The 17581-nt window shown below is 39.3% G+C and overlaps 2 protein-coding genes and 1 long non-coding RNA gene across 4 annotated transcripts in view; 2 read left to right on the top strand and 1 right to left on the bottom strand.

Moving 5' to 3' along the window:
• kcnq1.1 (potassium voltage-gated channel, KQT-like subfamily, member 1.1) overlaps positions 1-6239 on the top strand; it is a 34082-nt gene extending 27843 nt beyond the window's left edge. The window contains exons 12-17 of the mRNA XM_044029608.1: positions 999-1128; positions 3178-3253; positions 4069-4163; positions 4328-4374; positions 4481-4542; positions 5518-6239. Coding sequence (XP_043885543.1) covers positions 999-1128; positions 3178-3253; positions 4069-4163; positions 4328-4374; positions 4481-4542; positions 5518-5784 — 677 coding nt within the window. The 3' untranslated portion in view covers positions 5785-6239. The remainder of the gene's footprint in view (positions 1-998; positions 1129-3177; positions 3254-4068; positions 4164-4327; positions 4375-4480; positions 4543-5517) is intronic.
• Positions 6240-8730: 2491 nt separating this feature from the next.
• On the bottom strand, positions 8731-9866 carry cdkn1ca (cyclin-dependent kinase inhibitor 1Ca). Its single transcript, XM_044030972.1, has 2 exons — positions 9370-9866; positions 8731-9244 (listed from the first exon to the last, which is right to left on the bottom strand). Exons 1-2 carry the CDS (start codon positions 9782-9784, stop codon positions 9141-9143), a joined length of 519 nt encoding a protein of 172 aa, XP_043886907.1. The 5' UTR covers positions 9785-9866; the 3' UTR covers positions 8731-9140.
• Positions 9867-13140: 3274 nt separating this feature from the next.
• LOC122772734 lies at positions 13141-14081 on the top strand. 2 transcript variants are annotated; one of them, XR_006360810.1, is made up of 4 exons: positions 13141-13569; positions 13751-13816; positions 13905-13923; positions 14068-14081. It is a non-coding gene; the product is annotated as an uncharacterized LOC122772734 (long non-coding RNA). The 2 variants fall into 2 exon arrangements; XR_006360809.1 differs by having other exon boundaries at positions 13141-13816.
• Positions 14082-17581: the final 3500 nt, after the last annotated feature.

Below are 17581 nucleotides of genomic sequence, written 5' to 3'. Positions count from 1 at the left end.
ATAATACAGAAAATATAAACTGTGTAAACAGCACTTTTCAAAGTAGAGTTCCAAAGCGATTCACATGGATAAAACTGAATTTAGTGCGACTGAATTAAAGGTCAAGGAATAATTCTAAAGAATAATACAATAAAACATTAAAAACAATGAGAATCATATAACAGAAAACACAAACTTGATAAAGAATATGTTTTTACAAAAGTGATTTAATAGATTTAGCATCTGCTCTACCTTCAAAACAGTGTATCTGCAGTTTCAATTATCAATACAGATATATGAACATTTGCTGCTATGTTTAGTGTGTGACGACGGAATTGAAAAGGTCAAAATTGAATGCTTTTTTTTTGAGAATGACACTCAAATCTGACTATGGCATGTGCAAGACTTGGCTGTTGCCACTCAAATGTGTGTTAGTTTTTTCTTTTCTCAAAATGAAATGCTCAGGTTTCTCAGAAGAAGAAAAGAACATATTGCAAATAAAGCCAATAATCCTTTCCTCATAGATCCATGCCTTTTATATCAACATGTGTGATTCAAGAACTTGATATTATTACCCTTCTTCATCACTGGCCAGATAACTGTGGCTGTGAACTCAGATGTGTTTTCCTATCTGAAAATGATATGTCATACACCAAATCTGAGCCATGGACGGACACAATTACTGGTCACTCAAGGTCACAAAGCTCCCACAGTGAGGAAGCCATCAAATCAGTGGGGATTTTCAGAAGCCATTCTTAATGCATTTCAGACATTTATTGTGATTTGTATGTGCCCATGCTAATAATAAATAAGCTTGTTGTGTATGTGTGTGTGTGTGTGTGAGTTCCATGTATGACTCATGTTGTGGGGACCTACATCTGTTTACACGGTCACATTATGGGGGCTTGTCTTCCTTATGAAGACAAAAAGCAAGTTCCCATTAAGTCTGTGTAATTTCTTCTGCAGTCATGTAAACCAGACTCTCTCTCTCTTTGTGTGCATGTGTGTGTGAACATCAGTAAAAAGAAACCCTGGCCTTTTGGATGTCCAGTCCCCTGACCCCCTCCAGAGGAATTGTAGCTTTGCAGACGACCTGGAACTGGAGTCAGAACGAGACAGTGAGCTGACCCCTGTCACCTCTGTGTCACAGTGAGTTCACTGCACCTCTGCCATCTCTCTTCATATGTGACTTCACGGAGTGTGTTAGAGAATGTAAGAATTTTTAATTCACCTTTGTTATGTGCAACACCCCAGAATGCTCCTAATGATGATCTATCAGTGAGGAAAACACTTGTAGAGACATTTGCACAATGAGAGAATGACAATAATATGAAGAGAATGACTGTTGAGTAGCTGCAGTGTAATGTACGGGTACAGTAGTGAAACAAATGGAATAGTAGTTTCGCCCCATGAGACTATCTTTCTGTGGGTTAATGATGCAGAGTAGGAACTGCATGCAGCAGCATTGTTGGCAAAGATCACTCTGTGCTCTGCTTGCTCCAATATATGCAACCAGCTGTTCTCACAGAGCAAAACCACAATGAATCCCATGCTAAATCGAGCCATTATGTGTTACCACTGCAGTTGTTAGCCATAGCAAGAGAATAGAACATTTAAGGAGCCTGACAAATGTGCTGCCAAAGACAAGGCTTCTGTAAAATGAACATCTGAAAAGTCATCATACCATGTAGTTTAATCAAAGAAGTCACTCAAACTGTCAAAGAGCCATTTTTGTCATGCTTTAGGAGCAACAGCAAAGGTTTTACTGATCACATTAACAAGAGCTCTGTTCAGTTCTTGTATTCGGGGCAATGTGACAGTGAGCCAGCAAACACGATGCACCTAAATGCACCTAAAACTGAAGAAGCTAAATGGCATCATTAAAGTAATTATTCTCCTGTGAGTAGCTGCTAGTGCAAACGGCCCAAACACACAGCTGTGTGTATCTCATGTTCAAAGCCTCATGTGTCCATTTGTCATCTGAATTCCAGTTCAGCAACACTCACAACTGCGGGTAAATGAAATCAGCCATTTAAATAAGTTTTAAGTTTTGTGAACGTATTTTATCAATGGTGTAGTATGTTATGGAAATCACTAACATAAGAGTAATTCCACTGAACTTAATGACCTCATGAGTCTTGTTGCCGTCATGAAGATGCCAGTCCAGTGGCCTAAGGAAGGTAACATGAAAACAATGCGTAACTTAAAAACTATCCCTCTGTATTTTACTATAATTGTCTTTTAGCTAATGCTTTATTGTCAAAATCATTGGAATCCCTGAAAGAAAGTGACTAACCTTATTTTAAAATGATTACAGCTTTAAGGTAGAGTTGGCGTTAAACATTTTCTCATACTGTGTTAGAAGTAAGTACATTTCTCCTTTCAAACATCACTTTTAGTGGAATTGAACAACTGTCATAAGAGTTTAAAGAATGAACCCGTGTCCCTCTATTTGCCACTCTGTCTATTTCTGGTTTTATCACCACCACATAAACACATGCATCACATTCTGGGTGGAAAATGGATTTCTGTAATAGCTCGCTGAGCACATTATTGATATTTCATGATGAATGCTCTGAAAGGTGCTTTTAAAAAACAGCCACTTGCATTGCTTGTGAAAAGTTTATTGTGAGACATCTCTAATTCACCCAACGAGATATGATAAAGACCTCACTGCCCACTGCAACACACACACACACACACATGTATACCACACGTACTACTTAGTCATTGCTTTATCCGTGGTGATTAATATATCCTCAACATTCATCCAATATAACAGAAGCTAAATGTCCCACAGTCTCTCTGAGCTTTCTGTTAATGATTTTCAGAGAAATGCACAGACCCCTAAAATCGATCCACTCTCCTTTGTCAAATTCAAAGGCAGACCAGTCATCAGGGACTGACTTTTGACAATAACTGAATAGCAACCGTGAAGCTGTGCTGCACTGAATAATTACCCCAAATTGATATTCGTTAAATATAAATGCCATGTCAACCTCTCCATCTTTACTTTATTGCTTCACAGCGGTGCCTCTTTCATAAAGGAATAATAAAGCAGGGTTCTAAAGCTATATGATTTCTGACACTTGTGTTTTTTAAAAATCAATTTTCGACCACAATCTCAATTTCATTACATTTCCTCAGGAGAAATTCCGAGGTCTTATGAACACATTGCTTTGAAACTCTTTCACACAGATTGACAGAGTCACACCGCAAAGCCATCAGGGTGATACAGAGAATGCGCTACCTTGTGGCCAAGAGGAATTTTCAGGTAAATATGAAGCTGTTTTTGTAACCAATACATTGTCTTTGAATATACTGTAAAAATAGATGTTTGTCATTATTTTGCTGTAAATGAAATAAATGTATACTGTGAGGACTAAACCATTAACCTTGTATGTAGTTTTCTTGACCTGAAAACAGTTTATTAAAAGAACACAATGTGTGTTCTCAATTGTCTTGTTTTGGCCACAAACCAAAATGATTAGATTTGAATGATTCCTTTGTTATTATGGAGCAACGAAACCAGAAAGTATTCACCTTTAAGGAGCTGAAAAATCTAGTTTTAATTATTAAAAAAACTATAATATTGAATAATGGATTATCAAAAAAGTTGCAGATTAGTAATTGATTAGGCGAATAATTGTTGCAGCCCTCCTGACAAAACCACAACCAACAAGATGATCATCCTATTGCCTTTAAAAAACGGTCTACATTCGCACTGTGGTTTGGTTTTAAAATAAAACCTTAGCTACATACAGTACGTCATATGACTCCTGACACTCCACAAATTAACAACCAGCAGTGAATGCAAAGGAATTGTAATAGTTTTTGTTCAGGACCCTCATCTTTACCTTTTGTAAAACACAATTTTCTTATGTTTCTTCCTCTTCCTCATTTTGTTTCCATATTGATTACATTTTAAAATGAATCAATGGCAGAGTCTATGTGCTTCACACCTGCCCAGTGAGCATGGACGGTCATGTGATATGCATTTTCATAATCAAAATCATTTGTTTCATGCTTCACAAGAACATTCATGTGAAATGTACATTAATGCAACTGTTCCTTACTTTTCTGTCGTAGCAAGCACGTAAGCCGTATGACGTGCGAGATGTGATCGAGCAATACTCTCAGGGCCACCTCAACCTCATGGTGCGAATCAAGGAGCTGCAGAGAAGGTAACCAAACTCCTTAACTAACATGTGCTTCCACTGATTTAGCTCTCCTGAGTAAATAGATTGATAAATGGCGTGTGGCTTGTTTTGTTGTTGACAAAAAAGCAGTGAATACACTATGAATGTGTATTCTTTCTGACTTAAGCCTCCCATTGTTTGTCTCTCAGACTGGACCAGTCTTTAGGGAAGATAACTTTGTTCCAGACAGGCTCGGGTAATGAATCACTCCACTGTCCTATTAAGAATATGTTACGGTAACTGTGCAACTAACCACAGTCTTAAATTCTGCTGTCCTATCTGACTGTTGCTTCCCTCTGAAGACAGAACCAGAGACAAAGGCAACAACTCCATTGGCTCCAGACTCAACAGGATGGAGGATAAGGTGGGATTTGTGGCATTACTCATACAGTGGGCGACTAAAGTAGTATTCCCTTGTCTTATTCAGTTACTGCATTTGAGAAGGAGTGGCACCGCCTCGTTTGTCTTGTGTTTATAGGACATGCTCCTCTCAGGAGGATGTTAACATTACAGTGGCATGTTTCACTTCTCAAGATAAAGAAACTGAGAACAGTTTTTGGATCATGAAACTAATTCTATCATAATTGGTTTTAGATCCTGTAGCTTCTGTAATTGTTGATCCAATTATAAAGAAATGTAATAGCTTGTTCCACTTCTGCGGCACAAAAACAGGAACGCTAGGATTGTTTTTTCTTGTCGACACAATAAAATAATACATCAAAATAAAAGCATTAAATCAAAACCTATCCCAACTCACAAATTCAATTATTTGGATGAAAAGTTAATCACTACTTTTTTATTTTAAAAAGTAAATTAGTAAAGTAATTATATTGGGCTGTTTATAGGGTACTCATTGAAATGCTTACAAAAATACAAAATTCTAATTTTTATTTTCATAGTAGGTCCATAAAGGTACCATATATGGTTCATTGCCTGTCTGTGGTAAAACAAATCCAAATAGCATATATAAAAATGTACAAGAAAACACAAACAAAGTGAAAGGAACATTATTTTAGAACATTTAGAGAACATTTTAGAACAGTGTTTCCTGGTCTTCAGGACAGCGACTGTATGACCATACATTTTGCAGTCTGAAGTGTTGAGGGTTGCAGGTCTCCACTGATTGGTCAAATTTCACGATGACATCACTTCCTGTGATGTAGCTGGATCCCTGCTGATTGGCTGGGTGAAATCCACGTGTTTCTAGAATCTTGCGGTAATCATCCACTGTAACTTTGGATGTCTGTGGAAGTCACCAAATATAGTTAAATAATTCATGTTGTGCATATTGTGATGATCCAATGTTTGAGTACATTTGGATTGATCTAACCTTCAACAGATAACGCACATGGAGCAGACACTGAACCACATTGCACAGTCCCTTACCTTCCTGCTGGACCAGAGAGATGTTGCAGGAGGCGAAGGTGGAGGCAAGCAGAGGCCACGGCTCAGCCGGACCTGTAATGTCCTCCTGAGCCAGGACAGCCTGCCGAGCTATGACCAGCTGTCTTCATCACCTCCGTCCTTCTCTTCCAACACAGCCAGCACAGCGGCCTGCAACAACCCGACCCTCAGTACTGTTCCCAGTCAGGATGAGAACTGCTGAAACCTGAAGACCACATCCACATCTTTCTCTTTCTCCATACATGCGTCGATCCCATGTAGCAGCTGCTGCTCTGCTAAATAGTGGCATGATGTGTATGTGACATATAACATGAAAGAATAACAGCAAATCATTCAGCATGCAAAGAAACGATTTCACTGTGAGATTTTCTGTTTAAATGTTGTACTTGAAAGGCATTCAGGTTCATTCCAAAGACACTGCTACGACCACAGCGTCATGTTAAATCACAATACATGACGCCTTGGTCATCATCTTATGCATTTGAAAATGTACGTTTTAGAAGTTTTAATTATATTCCATTCATCGTAGGGAAGAGAGGCCTTACACGTCACTTGAAAGGTTCCAGTTTAATCAAATGCTGTTTTCACGATAGTTTTACTTCACTTTTTGGTGACTGTAGAGAGATATTCTTCTGTAGCAATAAAATGTTATTATTATGACGTTTTTATGTGTTGTGTCCAGAGCTTTGAAGGGACTATCTGACCAAACCAAATGGAATGCAGTGAAATGTAAGTGTTTTTCTCCTTTAGTCACAGTTGGTACCATCTTCTCTGTTTTCAAAGACAGGTGCCTAGGATAGCGGTGACAGGACAGCAAACAAATGTATTGGTGCAACAGTTCTGTAGTAGACCTACATCAGGCATTTGCAACTTTGAAACAATCCATTATGTAAACTTTAAAAATCTAAGTTTTTATCACCCTCAATCATAAATTTTAATTAAAAAGTATCATCAAGTAGGAAAAAAACTATACAGTGCAAGAATGCAGAAAAAAATGTTTATATTAAAAATAGGACCGCCCCCTTTGGTCATCAGTCAAATAAATGCTCCCTTTCATTGTGTTGAGGTGGGGGTGGTCGTCACTGACTTTTGGAAATGTCCGAAAGAATGGTTTATACCATGTTCTTTACACACGTAACCTTTGGGCAGCAGATGGTGACCTTTCCCCCGTCAGCCAGCCTGTGGGGTTCCTACGAATTCCTACACACAAGTGGTCAAGAGAAGAAAAGGCCCAAATGACCATCTGCTCTGGTGTCCACAACAATGGGCCCAACCACCTTAAGTGTGCTGCGGGTGTTTGGGCTTTGTGCTGACCAAGAGCTGGGTGAGGGGAGAGTTCCTTTAGTGAAGGTGCAGATGGTTTCTTCTCTGCAGGAGGAAGTCATTTTTTCGGGTACTACAGTCATTCCTGACTAAATAAAAATATTTGTTAACCTGAGTTGAATAGTTACGTTGTAAAAAAGCAAATATATAATCAGTGTCTTAAAATGCTCTTTGCTGAAATGCACTAAGATATAAACGTGATTTGATTGGTTTCATACATATAGGAATCTATGTATGTGATAAAAGAAACTCCTATCGTACATCAGAGCATGCAGGTTTTATTTTCAGTATATTTTAGAGCAGCATTATAACAGTAATATTAATTGACATAAGATCGTAGTGAATGGCAGCTTCATTCAGTGATCATATACTGAGCAGCTTCGTCTATAGGAGAGTTTAATTAGGTTGTTGGTTGGCTAAAATGGGAACCCATGGGACCCATTAGATATTGATTACTGATTTCTTCACTTGTAACGCAGAGATAATCACTGAAACAGTGTCAAAATCATCTGTTGTAATTCCGAAAGTGTCCTTGACGCTGCAGACTTGTAAAAATGTGTGCTTTCTATTACACTCATATGTAAATATGAACACAGGTCCCATTGCATCGGTGGCAGACAAGCAAACATGAGCGGGGGTGAAACTAAACTAGGCACATGTCAGTGATAATGGCTGCTTTGACTATGAAAAGGGACAATGGGAATAAGAGAAAAGTTGAGGAAAGACCAGAGGGGGGTCGAGCAGCTCCAAAGGACTGATTTGCAGGTGAAATGGATGGCACACTCTGCTTTGTGGCCATTGTTGTGCTCTTTGGCCAGATGGCCACTTAAAATCTTTCACAGTTGAAACCCCCATATTGAGGGAGTGCATACACTGCAGTGGGATTTGAGCCTACTAATGGGCTAATTTGGCAGTTCTATCTTATAGTCACTGGTAGAAATTGAATGACGGTATAGTCCTAGGGCCTGTGATGATGAAGCACCTCATAAAACATCTTGTCTCATAATATTTCCTAGAAAATGCAATTACATAAAAATGTTTTTTCTTCTTGTTGGACTGCCAAACTTGCAAATTAAATTGATCTTTTGGTGGATTTCAGAGGGACACTTACACTTTATAAATGTACTCATCTGTGTGGCTGTCGCATAGTCAGCATAAAACTGAAGATGCACTTCCTCACAGGACTGCAGTCATATTGAAAATAATGGAAATCTTTTCACTAATGGGTACTTATAAATCTCAGATCGGGTTTCTTTTTCTTTCTTTCTCTTTTTTTTTTTTACTGGAAACTATAGCAAAAACTAGGAAATAAAGGAAATAGGCAAGTGGATGGGTGAGCACCTGGGATTAAAAAACTAATTCTGTTCAGTGTCATTTTTCTGCTTCTGTCCAAAGAGACATCTCACAAATGGTCTGTATTTAAATAGCACTTTTCTAGCATTGATAACCACTCAAAGCTGCTTTACACTGCAGTCTTGCCATTCACCCATTCACTCACACTTTCATCTAAGTGCAGCATATTCACTATCACATCTTTCATACCCATTCACATGCTGTCAGCACAATGTGGGTCTCTTGCCCAAGTACACATTGGCATGTAGACTGGCGGGAATCAAACCCACTACCTTTTATGTTGAAAGACAACTTGCTCTACCATTGCCTCTGTGGATTTTGGAAGCAATTAAATGGAGAACTGAACTGAACTTGTTCAGCATGGAGTGGAATTCAATTAATGTTTAGTGTTCTGGATAATGGAAAGTTTTTGTAGGTAAAAAAATGAAAGTGAATCATATGTTGGCACACTAATGATTCCCAGAGACAAAAATACTGTTAAACATTTTATTTATTATAATATTTGAAGGTATTTACAAGTGTTCTGTTCTGTATTACTGGACAAAATAGTGGGTTTTTTTTTGTTATATTGTACACAGACGCAGCTCAGTACATAACAATTTCACCATCAAAGAGATGGGAAAAAAAAAACAGTGTCACTGTTCTTGCTGACTAAACAAAAATACTGACGAAAATGACAAACACCTTGATAAGTTAAACATATCCATCTGAGAAAAAAAAAACATTAAATAAAAAAGTGTCCATAAATAAAATAAATAAGACCAAATTATAGAATTTCAAGTCAGCAACAAATAATAAGGAAAATACATTAAATCAAGACAAGTCCATGAATATACACTGCATATATAAATATAAATATTGTTGTGGTTTTCAGTAGCATGTTCATCTTATAGTTTTGCACAGAGCTGCTTCACTGGAACTTGTGTGAAGAGGTTTCATCAGGATGCTTTTGTTGTCCGTCGTCCTTCTCCTCTTAGCAAAGAAATCTGCCAAAAACAAAACAAAACAAAAACTGTAAGTTACCCTATTCTAAACATAATATAAACACAGTTTTATGGTAGGAATACACATTATATTCATAACTCATATTGCATCTTAACTTGTTCTTTACCTGTGATTCGTGCGTTGCTTCTGGTTTTGGAGAGCGACCTCTTCCTGCGGACGGGCGTCACTTCTGCGGGACACTTGTTGGAGATGCGGGGACAGTTCTCCTGATCTGTCCCCGCGCCTTCCTCGCGCTCGCTCAGCCTGCCATTATCACCACCGTCATCCTCGGTCAAGGCGGGGATAGAGTCCCGCGGCTGTGCGGGCTCCTGGTAGACAGCAGCAGCGCAGTCTGCGGGGATTTCCTCCCACGTAAACCTGCCGGGCAGCGGCGTGTCAGTGTGGAAGTTAAAGTTCCAGCGGCGGCTGTCCTGCTCAGTCATCTCCCTCAGCTTCTGCTTCAGGTCCCGGCGCAGTTGGTCGTGGTCTACAGGGCCAAACAGACTCCTGCAAACCGACTCCCTTCGCCCGATGGGATTCATATTCTGTTAGATCTTCCTAGATGCTGGTAAGGATGTGGATGTTGTAGTTGTATGTCCCTCTGTCCTCCTGCTCCTGCTCTGCTCGTCCCGCAGCTGCAGGCGGTTTAAAAGCGGCGGGGCACGCGCTGTTGTGTTGGTACACAAAGAGCAGTCACCGCTGATTGGCTGCAGCGGTCTGAAGTGGCGGAAGAGGGAGGGGGTGAAACCACACGGACACCATCAATAAAAAACAGAATAGTTTTTGCAGGCCATAAACCGAATCCGCAAAGTTTGAAATCGACCCGATGGCGGCCAGTATCATTGATACTGATATGATACACATAGTTTTGACCCATCAAAATGTGAGGGTCATCACTGGGTCATTCTACAGGTTTGTTTAACACATCACATGTTGGAGAGGATGAACTCACAAGAATCCACCCCACATAGTCTTTTTTGTTAATGTAACACAACAAGTGACTTCATTAACAAGTGAGTAATATTGTATTGTCTGAATGCAGATAGTAAAGTAATCAAAGTAGTACATTTTGTCAGACTCAATTAATTATTTTAATATTTGAACATGGTTTACAGTTAACCAGTCTGCTAAAATATACTCTCTCTCTCACAGTTTCTCTCTGCCATCATGCCAACTTTAGAACTGATGCTGGGCTTCGCTTTGATCGTATACTGCTATTAACGGTCCGATACTGATGTGGCCTTTGGTATCAATAGTATCGATATTTGGATCGATCCACCCACCCCTAAGAAAAGGCTACTCCCACACATTCACCCGTACTGTTCTCTGCCTTTAACAATAACGATGACTATCGCTATGATTACTTGGACGGCAATATTTAAACAAGAGTTTGAAAAAGACGCTGCTGTAATTTCTGATGACTTTGACTCGATATATCGATTTTGGGACAGAGATACTGGCTCTCACTGGAAACAACCGTTTAATCTGAATCTGGATCTAGGATTATATCCTATTGGATTTTTTCTGCATTCCTGTTTTACATTTGCATGCCTGTGAACTAGAAACCTATAAACACTGCCATTATGTATCTATGTATTATGAAACATAGGTAAATATATACAGGCCATGCAGTCACACCACTTGACTCTTTCATTTCTCTCAGTGATTCCACAGTCTGATTGGCTGACCACTGGGCAGATAGGAGAAGATGGAGGACGATACAGTGTCGATATTGATCTGGATATTGATAGCAATTCCTAAATTATGCTTCTGTGTACCACTTGTATTTAATCTCAGTGACATTGATGAGATTTACTCACTTATTTAGATACCAAAATTGTATCAATTGCAACACATTTTTGGGATGTGAAATATTTGTTTGTTATGTATTAGGCCATTGCACTGAAAAAAGTACTGCCTAAACCTGAGGACACATTTTCAGTCCCCAGGTTTCAGAACAGCTGATCAGCATGAAAAAAGCCATCATCAATGGAGCTCTGACACTATGATTCACCATGGCAACGGGTAAACAAAGAGCACAGCCTCCATTTTAATCTAGTTGAGCAGAAATATTAACACATGCCAATGACCATGACATTTATCTTCAAAAACAGGAGTGAAGAGAGGAGTCAATAAATGAACACTATTACATTTTATACAGTGTAATCCACTCATTAATCATTTAAAAGACTTTCAATTCATTAATGGTTGTTGAAATGCTGCAGTCCTACCATTATGTTTCATTTGATTTGATATTTATTCAGCTGTAACCTGATGGGGACAAATGCATGAGATAGAAACTGAAGATGAGAATATGGACTCATTTTACATTAAGATTTCTTGCTCAATGAAGTCACTGAAATGCTGTCAAAGCACATTACGATTTTGTCTGCAGCTAGATTTGAAAGGTCACTTCTAAACTACATTGAAGTTAAAGTGTTTCCAGCTGCATCAGAAATATTCACATCAGCTATAATCTCCATCATGATGGGATCTATGATAGGAACATTTCACAACCTGACACATGATGTCTACAGTACCAGATATTGTCCACAGTGATTATTAGCCTAACACACGGTAAAACAATATGACAGAGTCTTATGGCGCATTTCCACCGGCTGTACTCGCCTCGCCACGCCACTGCAAGTTTAAGTAGCGTTTCCACTAGCATAGTACCTGGTACTATGTGATGATTGGTCAGACTGCCAGTCACTGGAAGAGACGTCCCACTCACAAATCAAGCCGAACAACGCCGAACTGTGTATCACTTAAAACTACTTAATAATCCAAAAAAGTTGGGCTAATCTCCAACAACTACCAGGGAAACCTCTATATTTAAAGTGGAGTGGTGTATTTAGGGACAGCGGCGGCGTTCATGAGCGGCATCACAGACTGCTGCCGCTGTAGTCTGTGGAGTAGGAGGCTGTACTCCGGAGACGTGTGGACAGAAATCAAGCCGAACAGTGCCGAATTGTAGATCAGTTAAAAGTACTTAACAGTTCTAAAAACGTGGGTCAATCTCCAACAACTACAGAAGTTTGGGGTAAAGGCACTAGTCACTCGTGTGTGTGTGTGTGTCACGTATAAAACAAGTTTCACTCAGCCGTGCAGTGATGACTCCGCCCACGTTAAGTAGGTACTTTTTTGTAGTGGAGATGAAACCTAATCGTGCCGAGACGAGGCGAGCCGGTGTGTGCGCCATTAATGTGCACAGAGTCACATTGTTGGAGCCAGGGGGGTCTCAGCCCCCCTTAATGAGACATGAGCTCCCCTGGAAACATGATTAGTGAGATAATTTGGCAGGTGAACGTGTTTTGATATTAACTGTATGAATGAGGAAATGAGACGGAGTGTCAGACACAGGCATAGACTGGCCATCGGGCGTCCATCGCACATTTGTGGGCCGGCCCGGGGCTTTAGAAAAAGAAAAAAGAGGTATATATTTTTTTATAAATAATTTTTATCTTCATCATTGGTCGAATTTCTTGAAGGACGTCGAGCTAGTCCAATGAAAGCTCTCAGCCCTCCCCTCCTTCCTTCACAGGTAATCACATTTTGCTATTTGAGTTACGGCGTAACGGCGGAGTTGGAGCGAACGAACGAAGTATGGATAAAAAGCGCAGCGAAACTCGGAGAAACAAGGCTCAAAAGCCTAAAAGTTGACGCAGCAAAATGCACTAAAATTCCATATCTATTTGCCGCTAAGTTCCACCGCTGCAGCGGGTGCAGGGCCGTCGGCGATGGCGTCATCATCAAGCGCAGAAGAAGTCCCATCGAGTGCACAGTGACACATGTGCAAGTACCTACTCAGGTGGATGAGGAGGAGGAGACCCACGAGACCCAGCAAGGACAGATTGCGCGCGCGCGTGTGTGTGTGTGTGTGTGTGTGTGTGAGAGAGAGACAATTGCATTTATAGCCTTTGTTTTCAAATAATACTATGAGTAGACTTGGTGTCCAATTTACAGTGTTATTTTAGCCATATAGTTATAGTTTGCACGTGTTACAGCTTACAGTTATTATTTTGTAATATTAGTGAAACATTGCTTTGCTGAAATGGATGATTAATCATTGTTAGGTTTATGTTCTTGATCTTTATCTTGAGGATTATGTTCTTCGGGGGGGCATTCAAAATGTTCTCAACCAGTATGTATATCAGACTGTTGTCTATTGCTCTATTTCTTTATTTTAGTCATTGGTCCTGTTATAATGCAATTGATGTGTATCACTCACTGTTTTTGTCTGTCAAACTCTTTCTCTTTGAGACTGCTCTGTCCCACAGGGACGTGTCTTTCATTGGTGTGCACTTCACAGGCATTCTTCACATTTGTGAGTTTTCTGTACTGTATACTGTTGTTGTGTGTTCTTGCTGACATCCGCCTGGATGGTCATATAGCCTATACTTTTACAGAGTGACTGTAATGAATGCAACTATCTATCATTGCATTATTTTGAAGACATCAATACTATGAATATAACATATACTGTCTCCACCTTTCTCTCCCCTTAGGGCATATTTGGAGTGAAGGTTTGCCTTCCTTGATGTGGAGTTCATCTGCGTTCTTTTTCTTTCATTGTGAGTCCATTAAATAGTTCTTATTTTAATTCTAGAAGAGCCAGTAGAAGATGAATCTGACCTCACCTCTGCTTTCCGTCTCCCTCAGCACCAAGATCTCAGCATATGTAAGTACACAATAAGCTATTATCTCTCTGTTCACCTAAATATTATTTAAACTGAACTCATCCCTGCTCTCTTTCTTTCCTTTGTCTGTCTGTCTCTGCATCTCTCTCTCTCTCTCATTCTTTCTGTCTTTTTCATACTTGAAGGTGCACTTGAGGAGTACTTTATCTTATGTATGGCCTTACTGTAGGCCTAATTGTCTTATTTGTTTGTATAAACAGTATATTTCATTAAATACTGAAAAGACATCTCTAGCAGTGTTTTTTTTTTAAACCTGGCTACTCTCTTTTTAATTTTTGAAACAACACAATGTGGGCATATATCCTCCGCATATCGTATGAATAATCATGGTGAGCCGCCATGGCCATTTTTTGGTCCCAGTCCAGCCCTGGTCAGACAGCTGCTTCAGGCTCAGCAGGAGGAGGAGACAGAGCGAAACTCAGGGTTTGTTGAAGAAAACCTGCCAGCTAGCAGGTTAGGTTCGTGGAGTATGTTGCCAGGGTAACTGACTCAGCGTTAAGCTGAACTGGCTTTGTGAAACTGAAAAACCAGAGTTTCCCTCATCTCAGGGTTACCCTGTTAGTTAGAAACGGGCCCCTGACCTCAGTCACAGTCAGTCAAACATGTTTGAATTTTTCTGATTTTCTACTGAGCTAATTGTAGACAAATGTTTCCAACAGCCAATGAAAAAGTGTTGATGGAAAACAGGAAATAGCGTCAGAAGACAAAGATGACTGGAAGTAGCAGGAATAACAACTGAAAACAACAGTCGCAATGTTTGTTTACCCTTTAAACTGTCACTCTCATATACATGCTCGCTCTCGTGGGAGTTTGATGCATTCAGTTGGCTTCAAATCAGAAATGGTGACTCATCAGGCGCAGTCGTTCAATCTGTGATCCCCAGTCTTTCAGTCGTCATAAAAAAATCTCCTGAAACCAGTGAGTTACTGTAAAATCGGTTACAACTGTGAAAGTAGTGTGTCCCCAGCTTAAGAGTGTATTCTAGGTTCACTTGTACCTGAACACAAACATTTTGTATAACGTGCATGTATCATGCACTCAACATGTTACTAATACGTCTGTATAGATACAAAGCTGTTCATTTATGTGCCAAAAATGTGGTTAATAACAGTTGTCCACTCAACGTGCATCCTTGATTGGCAGCAGTGTTTGGTGCTGATGAGAGCAAAGTGCAGCAGCTGACCAACATGCAAAGCAATGGCACCAAACAGTGTAGGTATTGGCCCAGGAGACAGCCTCACCTTTGCCTCACTTCCTGATGGCCCAGGCAGTTCACCTGAAGAAAAACCCTCAGCCCTCACAGGTGTGGTTCAGCTGGAAGAGTGGAGGAGCTTTTTTATTTCAGCCATGCAGGAGCGAAAAGACATACCCTTGGTGAGTATGCACTGAATCATTTGTTAATGTTTATTAAATTAAAATGAGTCTACAAGAAAGGATGCTCTAGGCAACATGAATTTACACTGCACATGATGTCTATGATGATTCAGCATAAAGCAGTGTCCCACTGCTCAGTATATTGTATGTCAGGAGTGGTAAAAGTGATAGGAAATGTGCTGTTTGATGTAAAACTGTCTATGATTTTATATGTGCATAATACAACGGTCATTCTTTACAGCAATCCAATCCTAAATCAAAATTGACATTGATTAAACACACAAGAAATGACAACTCTCTCAGTCTATTGTGTTCAACCATAATATTACTTTGTCATTTCATATTTAGGATAATTATGTTGTTTCTTTATAAATATATTTAGGTTTTATTGTTTTTATTTTCTTTTGCTTTTACAAGAATCAACAATGTTGCAGTAGGGATGGTTTTCTACATCCTTGTTGGGCCCTGGACTTTTATATTTTGTCTTATACTTCACAGCTGTGCGTTGGTTGTGTGCTACCTGACACAAATTGATCCTGTTGTCCCAGATTATTCTCTTCATGAGAAAAGAAAAGTTCACCATGAAAACCCCACAGACACTCAACTGGGCAGCCTTCCCTCCACCTTTGCATGCAAATTGTCTTATTTGCATACCCAGTAGTCTTTTCTATCTTAGACCCAGACCTGTAGTCAAATAAAGGTTCCCCAAACAAGCTGCTCACTTACTTAAAACAGATGGCAACACTCAAAATGACTCTCAGTGAGTGTGTTAACCAATTTACCACAATTCACAGTTCTGTGTAAGTTCAAGGTGAACAGTAAGTCCACTGCATTTGGACAGAGATCTGTGTTGAATTTTAGTTTCAACCATCTTTCACTAGTGATTCAAGTGCTCATGCAAATAAAAAGTCAGGCAATTAGATAATCTGATCAACCATTTCTGAGATGGGCAGATTGCAGCTGTTTTCAGTAAAATAACTAACCACAGTCATGACATTAAAAGTGAATTGTACAAACTTGTTTCAGAAGGATTTGTGCGGACGACAAACATACTGTTTGTTTTGTGAAACATGTCGTGTAATATGATTGACATCATTTTGTTTGGTTCAAGTTCAGATCGGACAGGAAAGTCTTTGCATACGAAGCGAGGATGAAAATCCTGCTGACTTTGCATTGACCACAAGTACTTCTAAGAGCCTTTGCATACGTGAAAAGAGAGGTTAGTGAGTCATATGGTATTAGGAGCGAAATGGCCATAATATGAGTTTATTCATTTGTTTGCAAGGGGACACTCCAGCCGCAGACACGATGCCTGCGATGTGGGAATGTACTGCAGTGGTCACAAGAGCACAGGTGGGTGCGTTTGTGTATCGGTGTATCACATTAAGAGGTACAATACATTCATATGAGAAACATAAGGCAGGACTGTTTTTAAATTAATAATATTAAACAAATGTATTTGAAGTGTTGAAAAAACAAACATTTTCATGTATAAATATATATTTTCTTTTAAATGATGAATTCTGATCATATTTGCCTTGATGTTGTTAACTATTTTATGGAGATTACTATGATTATCTGACATTTGAATGAGTGATATAATCTGAAGGTTTGGTGGAGCCCTTTCATTACAACCCGCCCACAATTTCACAACGAACTTGCATGCACAGTTTACAGAAGTTTTGTTTTCCGTGGTTTCTCTTTAAATTAGGGCTGAAGGATTTTGATTTAATATCTAATTGCGAGTATTTTGACTGAACTTGCGCTATGACTGGTGATATGAGAGAGAATAGTACTTTTTGAGTATTTGAGTAACATAATTACTGTATGATATTTGTGCCAATCTATGTGAAACAGCTTCAGTGTGCAGAATATGATGTATATAGGCCAGGACAATATTTAATATAAAATTGTAATTTTTCACACATTTTGGCTTTAAGAAAATATTGTGCCTCCTGCGATTTGAAAATTGCATCAGGCTGTATTGCGATTTTGACAAAATCTTGATGAACTGTTCAGTCCTAATTCCTAAACAGTCCTAAAAAGCAACTGAATGCTTTCTACACTGTTAAATACTAAGAAACGCAAAGAGCTGCATTCTTGTTAGCAGATTACAAAGCAACCAACCTGTAAAGTATTTATCATATTCCAAGGCAAAACATTTTTTTATTCCACTTTTGCATCTGTAACCATGTCTGGAATCAAAAGGGCTTTGAACAAGTGAGGATTAAAGTGAACTTTATTTGACAGTGGAGATGAATTAGT

This window comes from Solea senegalensis, linkage group LG7 (genome assembly GCF_019176455.1).
Source record: "Solea senegalensis isolate Sse05_10M linkage group LG7, IFAPA_SoseM_1, whole genome shotgun sequence".
In the NCBI taxonomy this organism is placed as follows: Eukaryota; Metazoa; Chordata; class Actinopteri; order Pleuronectiformes; family Soleidae; genus Solea; species Solea senegalensis.
Note: the sequence above shows the minus strand (reverse complement) of the source record. Positions and strands in the feature narration are given on the sequence as shown.